This window comes from Poeciliopsis prolifica, unplaced genomic scaffold (genome assembly GCF_027474105.1).
Source record: "Poeciliopsis prolifica strain line A6 unplaced genomic scaffold, Auburn_PproV2 SCAFFOLD021, whole genome shotgun sequence".
Lineage (NCBI taxonomy): Eukaryota > Metazoa > Chordata > Actinopteri > Cyprinodontiformes > Poeciliidae > Poeciliopsis > Poeciliopsis prolifica.
Genome location: NW_026562396.1, coordinates 907056 through 928881, shown reverse-complemented (window position 1 = coordinate 928881; position 21826 = coordinate 907056). Strand labels below are relative to the sequence as shown.

General features: G+C 36.9%; 1 protein-coding gene across 1 annotated transcript in view; it reads left to right on the top strand.

Annotated features, from left to right (window-relative positions):
- The window catches only part of mettl15 (methyltransferase like 15), a 52720-nt gene that overhangs the window by 21435 nt on the left and 9459 nt on the right, over positions 1-21826 (top strand). Inside the window, exons 3-5 of the mRNA XM_055045238.1 lie at positions 8305-8441; positions 19627-19818; positions 21265-21443. Coding sequence (XP_054901213.1) covers positions 8305-8441; positions 19627-19818; positions 21265-21443 — 508 coding nt within the window. The remainder of the gene's footprint in view (positions 1-8304; positions 8442-19626; positions 19819-21264; positions 21444-21826) is intronic.

The window sequence follows — 21826 nt, the reverse complement described above, 5'->3', positions numbered from 1 at the left end:
CCTTCTTTTTGGTATTGCAACATTACATTGCTGCGAAAAAGTACCTGCCCACTTACAGACTTTTTGTTTTTGCTTTTATTGTCATATTTAAATAGTTAAGTTTCTAAACTACCATGAGCCTATAAAAAGTTTTGTAATTGGCCCAGTTCATTGTAAATGAACTGTAATGAACAGTTAAAACTACATTTCATGAAAGCTTTTCAGTTTCAAAAGCCACACTGATGCCTGAATACTGTCTAAGTTGGAGAGGGGCAATGGGTGTTGCATTACTCGAATAATAGAAATTTGCAGGACAGTATCAACATGGGAGCACGCCAGAGCACAGGGGTAGAATATGGTAGCTTCTCTGCCAAAACTGGAGACTTAACAGGAGTGCACCAGTCCATCACAGGACAAACAAGCATGCACGCCCAAGGAGAATTTAAAGAGACCAATTAACCTAAGAATTTTTTTTAGACTATTGGAGGAAGCTGCAAAGTCCACTCAGAAAGATCTCAGGCTGGAACTCAGTGTTGCAGCCAATGTATAATGCTGCTAGTTATAACATGTCTGGGAAACAACTTAAAAACCATTCTCAAGAATTTAAGATTAAAGGTTAAGAGCATTCAATAATCAGACTGTATGTTATATTTTTATTTGGAAAAACACTGAAATTGACCAATATTAATATACTTTACTCTAGTTTGGTTTTCATAGCAGGGTTTTTTTTTGTTATGTTTATGTGTGAACCTTCTGAGAAAGATGTTTAAACATGTCCTCCAATTCCCTCACTACATCATGCTGATCGTTCCTTTCATATTTTAAACAGCTTATGTCTGTAAATTATTTTATTCTCCTAACAGCTGTACCTAATGAAGTGTGTGTAAACCTGGATTTTGAATAATAACCTTCATCAGATTAAAACTCCTGTCCACTGAGGACACCAAATTTCACGGCAATTATTTCTTCATTATCGTCTGTGACATTTAACTGTGGTCCAAAATGATTGACTCACAGGTGGACTGTGAGCTCCCAGGATGGAATCAGACATTACCATCATAAAATACACACCTGTGTTTGTTTATGATGGTAATGTCTGATTACTCTCAAATAGTTTGCACCATTTGGAATAGATTAAGGTTTTCCCCAATTCACAGAAGGTCATATAGGCTCAAATACTATACACAAAATAGAATATGCAGAATTCATGTAAGCTACTTTGTTTCTGACTTAACTTTTAAGAAAACTGCTCAGCTTTTTAATACGGTTGGGGTTCAAATTTTGGGAAAGTCGTTCCAGAAGCTTGACGTTAGCCTGACTAATCTGAAACCAGTTTTGCGGTGCATTGAGGCTCTCCGATAATTGTCTTATCGGAGCGCTCAAATGAGTTCAGCTAGATAATTCAAAACTAATGTGAGGTGAAGTTGAAGAATTTAGAGGTAACCCTATTTCGCCATGATTGCACTCACCTTTTGTTATCTGAGTACAAGTTGTAGTGAAATGAATCTTTATGCTTGACAAGCAGCTCGGTGTTCTTGGGTTTGAAAGCCTCAACCTTATTCCACTAAACAATCATCTCAACTTTTTGGCAATATAACTCAGTCTTATTGTTGCATTTAGTCTGTTCATGTGAGCAACAGCAAATTTAAATTAAGATTGAATATGCCAATTTTAGATCATGTGCCCTCTCTGACTACTCCAATGTTCAACTTGTGTTGATACTGGTGTTTCTGCAGTTTCCAGTCCATTGTAAACTTGAGTCTTAGTGGTTCTTGGATTGAAGTTCTGAAGTTCTTAATTTATTTTCATCTGATGGTGACAATTTAGGTTGTTTTCCAGATCTTGGCAAATAAGTGACACAATCAAGTAAATGACTTTGAACCCAAAATCTTGGAATCAATATTTATTTGTGAATGGAAACCTTTTCTGTTCCAAATCTACAATCCTTTCTTTTATATCTTCACCTAGATCCTTGTACTTTCCCATAGTTAAGTGCTGATCAATCCAAGACCTTCTGTCAAACAAAGAAAAACTAACAGCTGTAAGCAATCAAGAGGACTAAGGGAAGAAAGAAAAGTTATAATAAAACAGAAAATGCTTTACAGTAATGAGTTTGTGTAAACTTTTGGCTAGAAATAGGTTATCCGTTCTTACTGACAAATAAAAATGTTACATGCACAGGTTTTTTATTTCACAATTTTACAGCCTTTCTACCTGCAGAACGGCAGGCTTCCCAATCAGAGTTAATTTATATGATCGCACATGTGTAATTCTTAAACCCATACTTTTGGAATAACGTCATGTCTTGACAATCTTGTGTGTACTCCGAGACACTTATGTAACTACACGGTCACTTTTTCCTTGATCAAATTCCCAAACTTATTTCTGTCTCTGTTTTGAATTCTTAGCCTAACATGAGGGAACACCTAAAATAAAAAGTTTCCTCTAATGTACCGGGGAAAACACTGTCTGCATGTCAGGTTAAATTTATTCATTCCCAGTTTTGGAAATGACCTACAAACTTCAGATGAGTATTTTTTTTTTTTTTTAAATTAAATGAACTGAGCCTTGTTTTACACAAGCAGACGAGTCTCGTCTTGACCAGTTGAAATACCTCTTTGAGTACATTTGTTTAAACTTTTGCCAGGAGAGTGCAAACAACACTGACTGGATGAGGAATGAAAGTGTTTGTTGTAACTCAGTAGCATTCCTTCAACAAAAGAGAGATTAGTTCATCATAAAGGAAGGCATTTGGAAGGAGCCCTGTGGCAAAGAGTTTTTACAGTATTTCATGCTCCTTTATCCCTCATTGCCCTACTCTGTCTTACTTACTTACTTACTTACTGGTACATGTGGTATTGAATGTATGTGTTGTAATTAATTTAGGTAGAAGAGGCAGAAGGCTGCATGAGTCTCAGACATGACTGATCACCGTCAACATAATCTCTTGACAGGATAATTGTGGGAAGCTTTCATGCCGTTTGAGTTTGTCTGCTCTCACTGGCCATCTGTTTTGTGCACGTCCGCCTCCTACCTGCTATGCCCGTGTGCAGAGCTATTAGACTCATTTAAATGAGACAGAGAAACTTTACTTGCCCGTTTTAAAGTAAAGGGTTTCCAAATGAGGAAACAAGCGAGAGATTGAGACGCTGACAACACATTTTAAGATAATATTAATATGGGCTGTACAGAGCAGCAGTTTTGAGGGTGAGATTTATGTGAAATGCAATGCTCTCTCTTAGCAATCAGTAAACCTAAAACCACTGTCTTTAATGCAAAACTGAAGCTCTGTTCTCATCTACAGCATTTTTTATTGCACACCCCCTCCAAATGTCTGCAAACTTGTAACTTGCCATGAACTTTGTGTGACAGAGAAAGAAATGCAACCGGTTACCTCCAGTCTTACCATGGCAACGGACGCGACAAGAAAAGCGATCCTGTACCTGTGTATCTGTCTCCCTAATGGTCTGTGTGTTGGTGTAACAAGATCTGTAAAAACTCCCCTCAATGACATTTTAGATCCCCCACTGTAACTGACCTGGGCTGGGGAGTCACAAGTAGGATTTAGGTGAGTACTCAGGCTTCTCTCAGGTTCCTGCTCCCCTTTTCCTAATGAATTCAACCACAAGTAAGCTCGAGATGAGAGTCTTGTTTGCCACATGGTCTTGACATAATATACTCTTGCACATGCTGTGTTTTGTTTATGCAAAACCGTTACTTTTTTTTTTTTTTTTTTTTTGCCAAAAGCTCAAAGGTAAAGCATGTATAGACTTGTATTTATTAACCAGGTCAAATGAGATTCTTTAATGTAGTTCTGTTTTTGTTTATGATAGAAATCCCCCATTAATAATGCTGAGTGATAACTGTTTATGTGTCCTGGATAATAGCACTTTGCAGGCTCACTGCTGGGCTGCGCAACTCGGACTACTCCTAACTCTTCTGTTCCCTCTGCTGGGAAAGGCAGATATTGCACACCTCTCAAAGACCACGAAACACAGAAAGGAGCTCATTCCTGTTTTTAAATAATTTTCTTCTTCCATCAGTAAATTTGAGCATCCAAAATCACTCTTATTGTACAGTGGGAGACTGCTGTTTTCTCTGCATAGGCACATTCTAGGTGAGGGGCTCGCAGACACCGTTCTGCATGAAATATCAATGTGAATGACTCATATCCAAGTTTGGTGTCAGTCATATTTGCAAATGCCAAACCTGTTATCACCAAATCTTTTCAATGAGTTGCTTTGTCAATCTGGCAAAAAAAATAAATAAAAAATACCTGGAGATATTTTTTCTCTACAACCTCTTGTTTTTTTCAAGGAGCCTTGTTTTCCACAGAGAGAACTAACCTTTTCTGAATGACTTAAACATGGAGATTTTAATTTTTCTGCTTTGGTATTTCAGTTGAGATTTAGTTTTGAACCTAGTAAAAATGTGTAGTTTTATTTTTAATCTATCCAGCTGATAACAACCAGCAACCACTTCTAAAAAAACTATGGAGCATTTTCACATCATTTGCATAATTGACATAAAAATGCTTACGTAGCTTTTAGCTCAGAGTTTTCCTACAGTGTGACAAAACATCATCTTGGCAGATCCAGTTCACTCCAGAAGACACCCAGTTTGCCTCCTGGTTTACCTGTATCAACAATTATTATAGAAACAGCCTACTTTGCTGTATGTGTTTCTGTTTTACTTTTTTCTTTTTTTTTTATTGAATAGCACAACAGGCAAGTTCATTATGCGTGTGACTCATCCCACTAGCCCACACCCCCTCCCCATCTGCTGCTGCGCGCTGGAAAGGAGAGGGAACCGCCATTGATCACTTCTTCCCTCACACATGCACGCACACACCCTACCTTCCACGTCACTATCGATCGACATGTTTAATGTTTTTTTTGTGGAGAAAAGGTGGCATTTCCTTTAGTCGCATTTTACATCTATTTCCTAACGTTTTATCAAAATCTAACAACTACCAGAGGGGACATGTGAAGAAGAAGAAGAAAAAAACTTAAATGTGATCATTTCTTTTCTATCTCAGACTGATCAGGTAGTGATTTTCTTTCATTAAATAAATAATTTCTTAAATCTGATTTAAGTTGCGTTACCCGAAGAGGAGATCTAACAAACTATCTAGCATCAAATATGCTGCATAATGGTTGAAAGTTATTGCACATTTTACTGCTCTCTCTCCTAGAGACAAGATTAATAAAGTAATATTTGTAACACTTATACTTTTACTGTGATAGATTTTGGGATTATGTGAAACATTTGTCTAAAGTAGTTGAGTTCTGTTGGGGCAAAATGCTAAAACTTCAGAATAATGTAGAAAATAAAATAATTACATTTCCAATACTTTGTCTTCTTGTAAAAGGTACTGTAAAACATTTAGCAGTACAGATTCAAATCCTTACCATGAAAGTAAAAACCTTAGTTTTTACATTTCTGTTTTTTTTTTATCTTACTTAAAAGCTCATTGGGACCTTATATTTATTTTAATTATCCACACACATTATTTTTTTCAATATGCCCAAGATAAATAGTTTATTTCAAGGCAGATGACAATAAGTTGTTTTGATTTACTTTTTTACATGAAATGCCAAGCAGCTCAAACTATACAGACCATAAAATGGTAAGACACAACCCACTAGGATCTGTGACACTTTTGTAATCTTTACAGTTTGGTCATTTGCTCATATATGGGACAGATTTTGTCTGACCTGTTTGTATTTTCATTGGTTAGTCTGGCCAATTAAAGGCTGGTAGAAAAGTGAGAGATTCCTTCGGGATCAACTTGTGAGTAGTTTGGTCATCTAGAAAGATGAAAGGGTTAGATGTAAGATAATGTGCATTGGCATAACAGAATTATTATTATTATTTTTTAGTTTTGGTTTGGTTATATTAAATAATAGCCCCTAACTTCAGTACCACACAAAGAGCAGTAGGCCACCCAATAAACCCGCAGTCACCACCGAACGAGGACAGGTACCAGGGTGGAAGCAGTAGTGGAGAAGACTATATCAAAGCTGACTCCTGATTTGCTCTTATATATCTTCACATTTTATTGGAGTGACATATCAGTCATGAGGAGGAAAAAAAGATATTTCCATGATTGTCAAGTGCAGTCCCAACTTTTTTGGAATGTGTTACAGGCATCAAATTCCAAACGAGTGAATATTTGCAGCAAAAAAAAATAAAAGAAAATTACATATCTTATCTTTGTAGTAAATTCAGTTGAATGTACATCAAGAAGGATTTGCAAATTATAATTTTCTGCTTTCATTTATGTTTTACACAATGTTTTTACTGGAAGTGGGACTATAATACACGAACCCCACAGGGCTTTCAATTATTCCATCAAGAGCTTTCGTAGACATTGTTTTCTGTCTGTTTGGTGATTGCTACTCATAGTTTCTTATGTGTTCCAATTTGACATGTTATGGTGATAAAACTGGGTAAAAACTATTTTTACAAACCATCCTGAAAGACACAGATGAGAAGGGAGCCTAGCAAAAGTATGCTAATCCCTTGATTTTTTATTTTTTTCATGTTTAAACACATTACAACTAACAAACTTTGTTAAAACATGTCTTTTATCAGGATTATATCATAGCCTGACACCAAATGCCATACAGGTATATTACAATTTTCAAATCATGCCACAAATTTTTATTTGGACTGCAGGTCTGGAGTTTAACTAGGTCATGATGTCACATCAACATATTTAAGCAGTTTCATTGTTTTTCTGACTGAATTTTTAGGGTAGCTGTTCTTTTAAATAATGAACCTCTACTCTAGTGTTGGCAGCTTCTAACATATCATCTTTCAGGATTAGTCTGCATTTACTTCCATCCAATTTACATGAACTTTGTTGTCCAGCCAGCTGTTGGCTGTAACATTTGGACGCTACAACATGCCAGCGGAAATGTGATAATGACTTTGCCAACAAGGAGGCAATCCTTCTCCAGGGCCTTAGCTGCCAGCCTGCCTTGCCATGTATTGATTGGAATGAACCCATAGTTTCCTCACTGCTTTCTGATGATTTCTGCAAATCAGGATGATTTCTGCACCATTCATCTTGAGATTTAGCATTTGCGGCATCCAGATCAAGTATGGACATAAACAGCAGTGAAATGTCCCACAATATTGCTCACAAGAAAAATGTGGTATTAAGTCCTATTCAGTATTACAGCCTATTACATGCAAAGTGTGAAGTCATAGCTTTTGTTCCATCAGAGAATGATTTTGATTGGATAAGTGGATTATACGATGAGAATCTTTGAAAATTTACTTGCAAATTCAAGTCAGATATGTTTTTGAAATGCACATCTCTACTTCTGGGTAATTTACATTTGTTATAACTAGATGATAAAGTGTCTTAACACCATTTACACATAGTATAATACACAAACAGTAAATAGGATGACAAGGCCAGTGTTTGTTTAATGTGTCCAAAGACAATGATTTAATTGTTTACTATTATTTTGATTGAGTCTTATGAATGTGTCCAGTTCTAGCTGACTCCAGGGAGCAAGAATCTTCAAATCCATGGTCGGTGTCCTACAACTTTTAGATGTGTTTCTGCTTCTACACACTTGAGTCAAATAATGAGGTAATCAGCATAATTCAGACATTTGATTCAAGTGTTTTAGACTGGGGTCGCACCTAAAAGTTGCGAGACATCGGCCCATGACGCCTGGATTTGAAGACCCTGCCATAGGGCACTTTTTTTAACATTTTGAACCAAAGTAATTTTGTGGGTCATTAGGTTTCTTATGGAGACTAATCGCTAACTCAGCCTGCAAATCAGTTGGAAAACCATGCCGTCATCTCTGACATTTCCCAGAACTTGCTAGAGATTATAACCAATTTCAAGAATGATTAAACAAACACTGGCCCTGTCATGTTTGTTACCACAGTCATTTTTATACCTGTCAAAAGTTTTACAAAATGTAAAGGGTAAGACTAAATATATAAACAAAAAATAGCTCATTAAACCATGATGTTAAAATCTCTTACTTTGGGTGGATTTAATTTCAATTTGGATTTTTATTTCAATTTGAATTATGTTTTCAAATTTACATGTTTCTATTTGCACTCTAAAATATATTTTGGTAGTTTAATTTGTGAATGTCTGTTCCAACTCAGATATGTCCTTATATAGAAATTATGTTGCTTGAGATGAGACAGAATAAAATGTCTTGACAGTGAACCACTGACAAAGAAACACTTAAGTGATAAACTACCATCGTGATGACGATGATGAATTGTGTATAAGGAGCCCGGTTGTGAGAAGAATGTGTTGTTTTCTCTCTTTCTCGCATGTAGGTGGTCCTGGACATGACATTTGGAGGTGGTGGTCATACCAAAGCAATACTGAACACGGTTCCTGAAGTCACTGTCCTGGCCTTAGACCGGGATCCCACAGCTATTTCTCTGGCCCAGCAGCTAGCCAAAGAGAACTCGTAAGTGATTTGCTTGACTATACCTGGACTCAAGTTGAAACTTAAAATCACACACCGTCCAGACAATGTTTATGTGTCACAAGTCTAAAATTTACCACTAGTTTTTACTGTCACAGTTGAAAGCTTGACAGTTTTCAGAAGCGTTAGGTTTTATGGTAATTCTTTTTTCCTTAAAACATACTGTTGGCTTGATAAACAGCAGCATTGCAGCTTTCTGTCCATTTCTCACTTCTTCGCTGAGACCAATCCAATACAGCTTGCCAAGATACAGCCCCTGAGTTGCAGCATCCAATCAAATCCATCGCTCCTTCTTAACTTAAAGCTTTTCTCCCCCCACGCAAAGCTGGTGGGCCCGGCATGTCATTTGTCAGAGGAGGGCCCACGCTTGTTGTGTGAGGGAGATGCTGCCTCCCACGGAGGATCTATAAGTGGGAGGGGGGTGCGATGGGTGTTGAGAAGTGAAGGGAGAGGAAGAAAAAAGACAGAAAACATAAGCGTGAGCGAGGAGGGAGACACGAGGACACAGTGGCAGGGTGAGAGGGAGTGTGTGTGTGCATGAGCGAGGCGCGGGTGGATGAAAATGAGATGTTCCTAAGACCATGGCGTGGGAAGGAATCCTTTTACGTAGATTCTGGGGAAACCTCTCTCAAGGGAATCTGCTGGAGAAATGTGCCTATGAGCAGGGGAATGACAATTAAGAGAGAGAGAAAGAGAGAGAGAATGAGAACTCTGTATTCAGTCAGCAGCAATATATCCCCACTGTAAACTCCTCCACGCCTACTCGTGATGCAAGTTGAGAAAGGCTAGAGAAATCTAGCAATTAACCAATATTATTGGGAGCCTGAGTAAAAGACCCTATCTGCCTACGCCATCCATCCACACAATAATGTTAGAGGATTTTCTCCCTCCTCTGTACTTCTGCATATTGCAGAAAGTAAACCCTTGAAGCAAACTGTTGAATGCTGGTCCTGGCTGAATCCAGTCATACCACACAAGGAAGGTAATTTCAAGTCCAACCACCTAAAAAGTACAAGGTTGTGAAGGCACTTCTGCCTCCTAAGTAATATTCAGCCATGTATTTAATGGGATTTGCCTCCTGCGTGTTAAGCCTTGCTGTACTCTGCATCATTCTTCTGGTTGCTATGACTTCACTGCGCTTGAAGCTCTGCAGTTGTTGCGCCCACAATACATGTCTGAAACGGCACTAGTCATTATTGAATTGACAAACATTGAATTTGCAATTATACGTATTGCCACACACTGATTAATTATTTACTGTGTCCATCAGTCATCATCGGAACTGAATTCTTTAATGCATCAAAAGTAAATTGTAATAGTTTACCAATATTTCAATTGTTTCTTCTTAGTATGTCTTACTTAAGGTGCTTAAAAAGATGCACTATTCTTGTTAAACGTTTTGTGTGAAACAGAAAAAAAAATGTTCTTATGGGTTTTATAAATATTTGACTCACTGAATGATTTATATCTGCAGTTTAAAAAGTTTACCACTCTTTCAGTGAAATATTGAAAAATTCCTGCCTTTTACTCTTCATTCTCTCCCAATTTTAACTTCAAAGATTGTTCACTTTGCCTTGCATATAGAACTTTGTGATTTTGCTTCACTGTGAACTGCATATCCTCATCAGAAGTTTGATATGTAATAAAACTTTTGAAAATAATGTGCTAATAGTTCTCTATCAGATATGCATCTAGTGTTTTATGCACTATCCAGAAAATTAGTTTTATTATTTTAGTGGCTTGTAATCTTTTTCTTGCTGGAGAATGGTTATTCTGGACACAAAAATAAATACAAACCATAAAAACGACTTTCCTAATCATCAAAAAACATAAAGAAGCCATAGAGAAATACTTTAACAATAAAAACCAGGATTTTCAAAGTCGATGTTTGGAGAAAAACAATATGTGTGACTATTGAATCAACATAGGGTCTCTCTTTTTTTTATACAATGTTTTTTGAGATGTAGTGTTTTAATAAACCATGGCTCCCATAAAGATTATGCCACAAAGGAAAATCATATTCTATGGTCAAACTGCACACAAAGTGCTTGAGGCAAATTTTTGTTATTTTCTTCAATCATTTGCTCAGTTCTAGTTTGAGATTTTGAGGAAAGCTCCTTTTAAAATGCAAGCTAAAATGTGTGTATCTATCCCTGTGTCTGTATTCATCTGAATATTAAATAGTCACGTTTCTTTAGAGATGAAAATACTTTCATAATAAAAATATAATACAGTAATCAGTTACAAAACAAGTAATGATAATCATCAAGAATAATCATAATCAAATATATTAATCAATGTTTCAGTTTTCCTTTTTTGTATATTCAACTCTAAACAGGTGGTTTTAAGTTCAAATAACAAACTTTTTGGCTGTGTTGAAGTTTTCTGGAAGTTTGCTCCAGCTTAGTGAAGCATAAAAACTGAATGCTGCTTATCCATGTTTGGTTCTGAGTCTGGGGATGCAGAGTAGACCAGAACCAAAAGAACTTCAATTCTGTTTCTGTTCAGCTGGAGAAAGGTACGGTTGATTTTGCTCTAAGCAACTGTTCAGTGCCTGGGTGGGTTTGCAGGCACTTGGTGACAAAGCATTGCAAAGGTGTGTACGATCTGGTTAGTTATATTAACTAATATTTTTACTTGTTGTAATCTGAGCTAGCGGGAGCATGTAGCTATGAAATAGTATTGGCTGCAGGCTTGAGCTTTAGGATGCACCACCGATGTTTGCTCTGAAGAGAACTTACCAATTGGCACAAAGACGACCCTATTTACATAAGATTTAAACCAGTGAAGTACTCTAAATTCACTTCTCTAATATGTTGTGGTCAACAGTGTCAAATGCTGCGTTGAGGTCCAACAGAACCATCACTGTGGTTCTTCCATATTCAACATCTGGTGATGTACTAGCAAATATAATTAGAGACTGCTGACCTGGAAAGACTTAGAAATCGGTTTGTTATCCAAGGACTTTAGCACATCCACATTTATAATGAATCTGTCGTCAGTGTAAGGTGATTCATTTTCAGCCCATAACGAAATCTATATATTGTCCTTGTGCGAAACACAGTGACTCATGGAAAGAAATCCATCTGTTAGATTATCCAGTCGTCCCCCCACACCTAAACATTTTCCTTTTAATCATTGTGTTGATCACTACCCAATTCAGAACTGGTCAGAGAAGTCACTTGTATGTCTATCTCCAGTGACAAACAGTAAATGTAATGTAAAAGAGGATTCATTTGATAACAGAAGACTAAGATACATTTAAATGAAATTCCACATATTTACTTTTAAGAAAAAGTACGTAAATGCCACAGTCTGCGGTGTTGCTGGTGTTACCCATTGACATGGTGAATCATAGTATCAAAGCTTCATTGATAATGGCTTTTTTCATCCTTTAATGACGCACAAGCTTGACTCGGAATGAACACACTCAAATTTAACTAAAGTAATTAGCTCAAAAGAAAAACTCACATAGCAAGTATAAGCACTTTAGAAAGTGATTGCATTCATTCTTGGTAACACACCCCCTGATATTTGCTCTCAAGACTTTTTCCAAATGTTTCTGTGTTGTCCTTATTTATTCCATGTGGCAGCAATAATGGGTTCTTATTTTCTGAAGGGATTTTCAAATTCAAACATATCTCCTTTAATACAAGTAACAGACATATTAAACAAGCATCAACAAATCGAGATATCTTTCCACGCATTTCTCGCAGTAGCTTGGTCGAACTTTGGCCCATTTATCAAGACAAAATTATGTTAAGAGTTAAATTTGTCAGGATGAATGGCCACCTTGCAACACAACCTGATTCCCGAGTTATACAACGCTACATACATGTACATACATGGTGATGAAGATTCAGTATATTAGAATATTATTTTAAAAAAGACACAGAAACTGGTGTTTTTGTTTATTTCAATTAGAATGATTTGGAATGAAACAATTGCATTTAGAATTAGAATATTAAAACAGACTAATGAAATAAAATAATGATCTAGAAAAGTAGTCTTAAAGGCTTTTTTTCAAATAGTAAATGACCTCTTTAGCACTTTGTCAAGTGCAGAGGACTCCAAAGTGCTTCACACTACATCCAGTCATTCGTGGAAACACTGACACTTCAAAGGTTTGAGAATTTATTTTATACGGTAATTTATTTGTTTAAAACAGGGACAATGTACAACATACAATAATCACAAGAGGAAAGATGCACTTTAGCAGGTTGTAGCGCTAATTGCTAATTTCCACTTGTGGTCCCAGACCCAGCTGGTGAAATTTTTTAAAAGAAAAAAAAATGCATAAAAACAGCTGGACACTATTGGGGCTTTTATTCTGACAAACCACCAGAATGCATTTAAAAATAGATAAATTGATAGATTGATAAAAGAATGTCTGGTCCAAAGAACGTACCAGCCCTCAACTAATAAATCACCTGAAGCAAGCAAGTCTCTTTTAGTAAAATAAGAACACTAAACAAAAGACGAGCTTCTGTTTTTATCCCTCTCCTTTTTTCTTCACTCACTGTAGATATTTTCATCACTTCTCCCCTGCTGAAAGCAATCAATCAGCATCTTGTCTTAGGCTTCAGTGACGCAGGTAAAGAAACTGAGGAGGTCAACACAAGGGAATATTGCAGGCTTGATTTGTAAAGAGGCTCCATCATCTTGAATGAACATAGCTCAAATCAAGGTTGCTGCAATAGATCTTGATGTCTTTCAGAGTTCTCTTACCTAGAATTACAATGTAAAGTTACATTATTTTCTGAAATAGTACTCAAAATTGGATTAATAAAGTTAAAAATTGAGACCAAGAGGTATTATTAGGCTAACATTTTGCTGTTTTGGAAATGCATTTCATTCAGATTGGCTCTGAAGATGGTTGTTAACCCCATAATGTGGTTAGAAGAAGCTTAAACAAGTTATTGCGATTTGGAGCATTTTATCAAACAACTGTCAGACTATTCTGAATGACACAAAATGCATATAGATGCTGAGGAGAAATCGTGTTTTTTTGCCATTTTATTTAAACTTTTTTTTCCCTTCTCATTAACACTTAGTATTTTTTAGTAATGCGTTTCATTGGGCAAAGTTTTTCACAACTGACGGGGAACTATAAATAAAATTTGTACAACTTATAAGTCCAGTCTACTGATACGACGCTATAACGTAGAGTATTTCTGATGGCATTGTTGTCGGTGCTAAATAAAAAATAACTCGGATCTCTTAAGCAATTATGAGCCCACACTTGAACTTCAGCACATACACCACTAAAACTTGTCCTCTTTAATAATATAAGACGTTACATAAGGCATTTATATCTCCAACTCTGTGTCTAAACCCCATAAAGAAGTTAATAATTTACAAATGTTACATAACTGTTTTGCATATCTTTAAATACTTCCGATGCTTTTGGAAACATGTGAAAGAAATCACAGTGTGTATTAGAAGGAATGTTTATCTATAGTGGAGGGACCTTTCAGGGTTTTATAGAAGCTAATAAAAGCTAATAAAAGACTACCAGCCATAATGGGGGACTTCAATAAAATAAAATAACTTTTTTAAATGTCACAAAAAGTTGTCTTCTCATCAGTATTTTTCCTGTGTTCAGGGCTGTGGACATTGCCTGATGATATAAAGTGGACCCTGATATTCAAATGAATTAGGCACATCAGTGACCTATGAATAGCTGAAATCTGCAAATACTTGAGACACCCTCCATAAACTCATAGTGGCCTATTTTTATAGTTCAACACCAAATAGACCTTAATGTGCTGATTGTCCTTAGTGGAAACCATGTTGGCACAACCGCAGAAGCTAACCTCCATTCTCGTCCTTAACTCACCTCTTAAGATAATGATGTTCAATTGGCTGGGAGTAAAGACAATCAGCACCAAGGAAAATAAGCCCTTCAGTGTTGCTAATGCTTCTACTAAATATATTGACTGTAATTAAATCGTACATACATTTTTTTTTAAACCTGTCAAACTTTTTAAATCCATCTCCGACCTCTGCTGGACCTCCATCTATAACATTTTGTTGTAACTTTGCTTTACATTGTCTTTACATACTGATAAAAGTAGCTCCCTCATGTATTCTTCACGGTTTTTCTTTCAGATTGTTGCCAATCCATAAACTTTTAGCAATGAAGTATTTCTCTGGGTTGGCATAGATTATTTTCTCCTCACAAATTTTCAGTTAGTCTTTCACAAACTTGGTCATGATGGCTTAGATAACATACCTAAAATAAACAAACTCGAAGATTTGCATATATGATGCTGTCTCTCTCTTTTCCCCCCTTAGTTGTGGAGTTGACAAACTATTTGAAAACTGAAGCATAGAAATAAGAGGAGTGGTTAAAATCGTCAGTGATTGCCGTACATCCTTTAGGGATGTTGTGTTTGTAACCTGTTTTCAGGTTACAAAAGCTGACGTCACACTCACTGCCGGCAGCAATGCAGGGTTATAAATACACCTCCATGTATCAAAATAACACTCGTGAACTTTGTGGGTGGAATGTAGGTACTGCAAATTTATTGCCACCAGTGTCCTGGACATACATTCTCTCTTTATGGCACATAAATTGCAATCACCATTGTACCTTTTTGACAAGTCAGCGAGACCAAAATATTTTTTTTTCTGGACTAAACATAATCTGCTTAGCAGAATCACTATGTGGTGGACAGCCTTTATCATTCATGCATTTGTGTTAAGATGACCCTATCAATGGACTCCCTGTTGGCTTAGATTGATATCATCAATAGTTAGACTTTGCAACAACTTTCTGCATATGACAGGAATCTATCGCAAGGTCACATAAGGCTCTACTTAATAGTGTCAATTACATGACCAGGATTGCCACTTTGTTAGTGAGCTCTGGAGTTATTCTATTTGAACTATTGTATTTCTCTTTGCTTGTGCTTAAAGTTTGAATGACAACAAGAGAGGCATTGATGTTTGGTATGTGTTTCTGTTGCCTAGACTTTGTAAAATATGCAAGGGTTTCTGCATGGTTGTAGGATCTTGCCAATGTTCTAACACTCATGTTCAAACTATTTTTGAGTCAGCTGCTCCCAAGCGTTCGCCCCAGCGTTTGACTCATCATCCTACGGTTTTGCACCAAAGTCCAATAGGTGCTGAAAAATTGCTGATAAGCTTGTTTTACTGCTGTTGTTATTGCTTTTATATTGCTATTTTACAAGGAATTGACTTAGGTAATATGCGTCTCCTTATCCATGTGCTGTACAATGTTGCTAACAGAGAATGTCTTCATGCAACGTTTTCTCAAAGCATACATCATTGTTCCTGATTCATGTTCTTTGTCAGTTTTGTGCCACCCTTTGAATGAGAGCTTTATCTTAGATCATCTATAACAGAAGGGCACAATTTGTGGAGTTGCAAAACTTTGGCCTTTAGTTCGCATGTTTGGCCGCAACAGGACCTGGAAGCTATTCACAGAGTAGAACAGATGATGAAATGTAGGTCAGACAAGCCTTCTGGCTGAATAGAGACTGAAACATTTATTTGTAACCTTAAAACCTTCCAAAGACAAATATATTAGGTTTCTGGCGATTCAACATTGTGAATAGATTTCTCTGATTGCCCTATGTTGGACTGTCAATGGTGTAAACCACCTTTTAACCCACTTATGTCAATATAGAAAAAAAAAACATCACTGCAGTGAGATGTCTTTTAGCAATATCTGCAAATTATTTAAAGAAATTTACCTATTGTCTTTTTATGTGTCATTATACAATTTAAAAAATGTATGAAAACTTTGGCTGATGTATCTTATTCCTCCTTTTTTGTGCTCCAGTGAATGAGATATTCATAAACTTAATTTAGTTTTCTGTTTAGAAAGTAAACTGAACCCTAATAAGGAATGCATTCATTTCAATAATTAAGCTACATGTGTTTTTTCATGAAAGTTGAATATTGTTTTATCCAATAAGAATTACACTTCAATATTGCAGCCAAACAGCATAATGCTCCCAAGCTTGACAATGGTTGCAGGGTCCTTGGTTTGAAAAGTCTCACCTTGACTTCGACAGCTGAATCTTTGTCTTTTGTGACTGTTTTCCCCAAAAGTAAATTTGCATGGTTCATTTTCGCAGCTGCACATTTTAGTCAAATTTGAAGGTGTCCCTTTTAGAATAGAGGCTTTTTACTTGGTCACCACACTGTATACAGTGTCGCTTGTTCTCCGAGTTCATGCCAGCTTTGCTTAGGTTCTTCATGAACATCCTAACCAATTTAGTTTTTGTTTGAGGTAGACAATCGGACCTACCTCTGCACCACTGGTGCCCAAAGTTAATCCTCGAGGGCCTAGCATGTTTTATTTCTAGCATGTTTTATTTTTTTCCCTGGTGTAACACACCCGGATCCAAAGGTTGTTACTGCCACCAGGGAGAGAACTAAAACATATCGAATGCCCGACCGACTTTAGGCACCACTGCACACATTGGTAAAGTGCTGGTACAACAGCATAGTTGTGGTGTGGTATTAAAATGGTTCCAAAAGATTTCTTCCAACATGTGTAGTTCTCCTCATAGACATCCACTTGGTTTCAGAGACTTTCTTATTGTTCTAATGCTGTGTTAGATGTGTAATTTGAAATTGAATTACCAAAAAATCGATTTAAACAGATGCAGTAAGTAGACTAAATGTTGTGAAAGTTGTAGAATTAAGTGGTGGATGGCGTTTGTTAAATGAGTGAGACTCATATTCACTTGTTTTGAGAAACACGTGTTTTGAGAAATGGTTCTCTTAGTCTTTAAATATACAAAAAATCCATTGGTATTGGCTTGTGCTGTTAATGCTAACATGGCTGCTGAACACAAGCGTCGTCATGTTCCATTGGCTTCCCTTCTTGCTACAGGGTTATCTAGTGCGTTCTGCAACACAAATCCCTTTCCTCCTGGAAAATAATCAGTTCCCTTCCCAGAATTATGATCAGTAATTAGGATTAAATGAGCTTTTACTATGGCAAGATAAAAGGTGTTAGAGAACTTTCAGGTCATATTTTATAAAAATGTAGGTTAAAGTATAAATATATGCCTGTGGGCATATTTTCAATGCTGTTGTTGAGGGAATAACCGCAGTTAATTTAAACATGTTCACACAATTCTTCTTTCTAAAAAGTATATTTTAGTTGCCTGTTGAGCAATTATTTGACACACACAAAGGAAAGGTTGAAATAAATCACTAGCATCACCAAATTAATGTTATTTACAATGTTATATACAATTCTATGTGTGTATGTAATCTTTGACCACTACTGTAGAATAATTGGTAGAATTATTTTTCTAAAGAAATTTAGTCAAATTGTCACTGTGTCTTTGCCAAATTTTCTTCATCCAGTATCTTGTTTGTATGCTATGTCTACTGCACCAAACAGAAGGATTAATTTAGAAACAGGCTTCAAAGAAACCGCAGAGTCATGATCACTGCAGGACAACTTGACCTCCAACTGTCAGCATAAATACTCTCCAGACAAAATCCAGGTTAAGTAAAATGTTGCAAAAGCGAGACGATAAAACGTTTCGAAGCTCTTACCTGCAACAGCTTACAAGACCACTTTTTATAATGAAACCCCAAATAAGTGAAAAAATGGTTGGGGGAGTGATGATGTGGAGGTGAGGACACAAAAGCGATGGTGCAGGTGAGGAGGGAAAGCAACAAAAACTTGCCATAGATTATTCAAGGAAATACCACCAGGAGAGACGATGAATAACAGCAGCAAAGCGATGGAAGGCCCCAGTAGCGTGGGTGAGATGCTCCCTTGCCATTTTATCTTCTGTGGGTTTTGAAATAAAGGACCTGCCAGCTTGTGTTCTTTTTGTCAGTGCCCATAGTTAATCTTAAGAGAGGTGGAGTCATTGAAATACACATAAAATGTTAAGATTGAGTTAAATTTAAGCAGAGTTTTTAATATCCCAGGGAGCAGTTTGTCTTATAGCAAAGAGTTGAAAGTGAAAAGGCAGTTTATACCAAATGTTTTAATTGCAATAAATGTCTATGGCTATAGAGTATTAAGATATCATTATTATGTGGAAACATTAACTGAAATAATCTCCAGCTGACAGATTGAAGGTGAAAGCAAGATCCTGTGTCTGTAAGGTAGACATTTTGGACATTAAGTTTAATGTTAAATAATGAGTAGAAACACATGGGCTACAATTTGTTAATGTGTGCCTTATAAACCAACCCATTCTTGTAGAATGAAAGAGAGAACATTTACAAAACTGGAGGTTGTTTTGAATGCTTACACATAGTAGGCACCAACTAAATCAACAAGCTTTTTCTTCCAGATGGAGTTTTGTGTGTTGAGAGCAGTGACTCAGTGTATGTGCGCAGGTTGCTAGTTGCTTCAAAGAATGGCCAAACATCAGGTTTAACAAGCCATGATAAAGTGTCCTGTTACATTCAAAGGGAAGGTTCAAACTCAAATTTAATAAAATCTTTTTTTTCCCCACTTCCTTGGACTTTTATTTATCCATCTGAATTGTTTCGATGTTGCTGAACGCTTAAAATATTGGTCATTGTGTTTTCTTTAATAGATGTAGATATAGAAGGGGATAGAAAAAAATAGCTATGCAGTTCATGCTTTGACAATGAACCAACCATGTAGACATTTTTAAGCTAACACCACAGGGACGATTATTCGGAAAGGATAGTACTCTTCGGGTTGAGAGTCAATCTCTTCCTCAAGTGGAGGAGGCATCTTGGTCTTTGATCATGTGTGATGATAATAGACAGAAAATTAATAGATCGATTAGTGCCTCAACCTATTTCTGATTTAGAAAGCATTCAGGTGTAGTTTTTGTACAAGTCCTTGTGGTTGCTTTAGCGATCATCCAGATATAATGAACTGAGTTCTGGGTTAGCCATGAGACTAACCCAGAACTCAGTGAAGGGATTAATCTCCCAAGTAGAGGCAGTTGGAGATGCCCTAGAAGGATCCAGGGCATCTAGACCTCTGCAAGTTGGCTTTTCCGTGCTTCTACTGTGACTTTAAAAGAAATTACATATTTAGGGAATAAGATTAGAAATATGATCAAGTCAAACTCATTCAAATAACACGTGAGTCATACCTGAAAATCAAATGTAAATGAAGCTAAAAGCATTGTATCACAAATAACTAATTATTGTTCTCCCTTTAATCCTCCACCAGTGGTCGTGTGAAACCGCTGCTCGGCCGGTTCAGTGAGCTTGAAGCCTTGCTGTCTAACATGAACATTAAGTCAGGCAGCATTGATGCTATCCTGTTGGATGCAGGCTGTTCCTCCATGCAGATGGATCAGGCAGAGAGAGGCTTCTCCCTCAGCAAGGATGGACCTTTGGATATGAGAATGGATGGAGAGAGGTAGGACATTTGCCACATGGACCTTTGGAGCTGCTGGATTGTCAGAGCCAGTAGAACCTTAAGATTGCTCACTGATGCAAGAACCTAACATCTGAATGCAATTAAAATCACAACTAATCAGAAAAGGCAATGTTTTCCTATGTATAATTATCTAGTTTTGATGAATGTGGGTGAGATTTTACCCTTGGTTTCCTATTTTGAACTGACAGGGGTATGAGTGGTACTCTGAGGTGGTGGCCTGAGTTTAAGACTCCGATATGACTTCAGAGTTCAGATTAGGCTTAGACTGAATGTAGATTATGGCCTGTAAATGGCTCATAACAATTTGCACATATTTATGCCTTAGTTTTACAGTAATGACATAAATGTCTCTAGTTACAAAATTATGGATTAAGAATACTTCTGACTGAAAATATCCTGTTTTGCTCAATTAAGAAGTTTGAGATTGGCATCTCTCAAAATATGGTAAAACAATGTAAAGGACTTGCAATTAAAAACACAAAAAAATCTATTTTTATTTCCATTATATTAAAACTTGCAATTTAAAAATGACTAACACTTTTCATTAAGTAATAGAAAAATCTTTGCTGGCGTCACTGCAATAAAGTTCTTCCTTTTACTGCTGACCAGAGTCTCTTAAATCTCCACTGGTAATTTGATCAGATTCAAGTTAGGTCTGTGGCTCCAGCACTCGAAAAGTTGATACTACTTCCAGTTAGACAAAACATCTTATATTTTAATATCTTCTTAAATAAAAGGTTATTTGAAATCTAAAGCTGAAAGGGATGTGAATAATTTGAGTGGTGAGAATACAAGCAAAGCTGAGCCCAGTCCTCTACTTCTTTTTCGGACTCGCTCTGTTTTTGTTTGTGAGAACAGCTTTACTAGATGGTCAAAATAAATTTTTGAAATAGAAAGCCACAGGTGGTTTCCCATCTCCAACTACCAACATGTTTTATTCATCTTTCCTTCAAAATAACCAAAACCAAATGTTATTCCCATTAACATACTTAATATAATGTGTTACTTTTTGTTTAAAATATGGACCAGCTTTTTAGACATTCTTTGACGTAATGCTTCTTATAATTATTAAATGAATTAGGAAAGATAAATATTCCTGAGGTCTAAATTTAAGACAACTGTAATAGACCTCAGTATACAGGCACACTACATACAAATGGGAAATGTAGCTGCAAAGATAGTGCAATATTCTTAGAAATGCATACACTTTGTTTTTTAACATTTGCATAACCTGTAAATCAATCCCTTAACCTCGTCACAAGCTGTTGCTAAAGCTGCATTTCCCTTTTTTTCTGACTTGCAATGATTTTGCTCAAAATTGTCACTCATGCAGGCTTTCAGCTGTATCTCAGAGTTGTCAGGATTCGCCTCTGTCAGCCAGGACATGACGTCAAACAGTTTAATTGGGCTTCTTTTTGTGCGTAGGTACCCTGACATGCCCTGCGCTGCTGACGTTGTGAATACCTTAGATCAACAGGCTCTTGCATCTATCCTCACTGCATATGGGGAAGAAAGACATGCCAGGAAAATAGCTTCAGCCATTGTGGAAGCGCGCCGTGTCAACCCCATCACCCGGACACAGCAGCTGGCCAGCGTGGTTGCAGGTAGCGAGACTCTACCCTGATTAATTCCCCGCAGGATTCTTGGGGCTGTACGGGAAAATAAAACTGGGAGTTATTAATGCTGTCTCCCAGAGGGACACGCATGTCTAAGAAAATTATAATGTAATCTCGGCCATCAGCCTTTCTTCTTCTGCTTCAATTTTAGTTGCCCTATTCCACACCTTCTTTTGAGAGCAAGATGAGATGGAGATGGAGGTGGCTGGAACAAAATGTGGCTAATGCCTTGAAAACAGTATTTTGCATACAATCGCCCATCTCTCTCTCTCTCCCCACTCTCTGCTTCCTTGTTCCCTTTTTGCCCACCCCTTTTTTTTGACTTGCAGACATACACCTGACAAACATCCAAACACCCACATGTCTCCAAA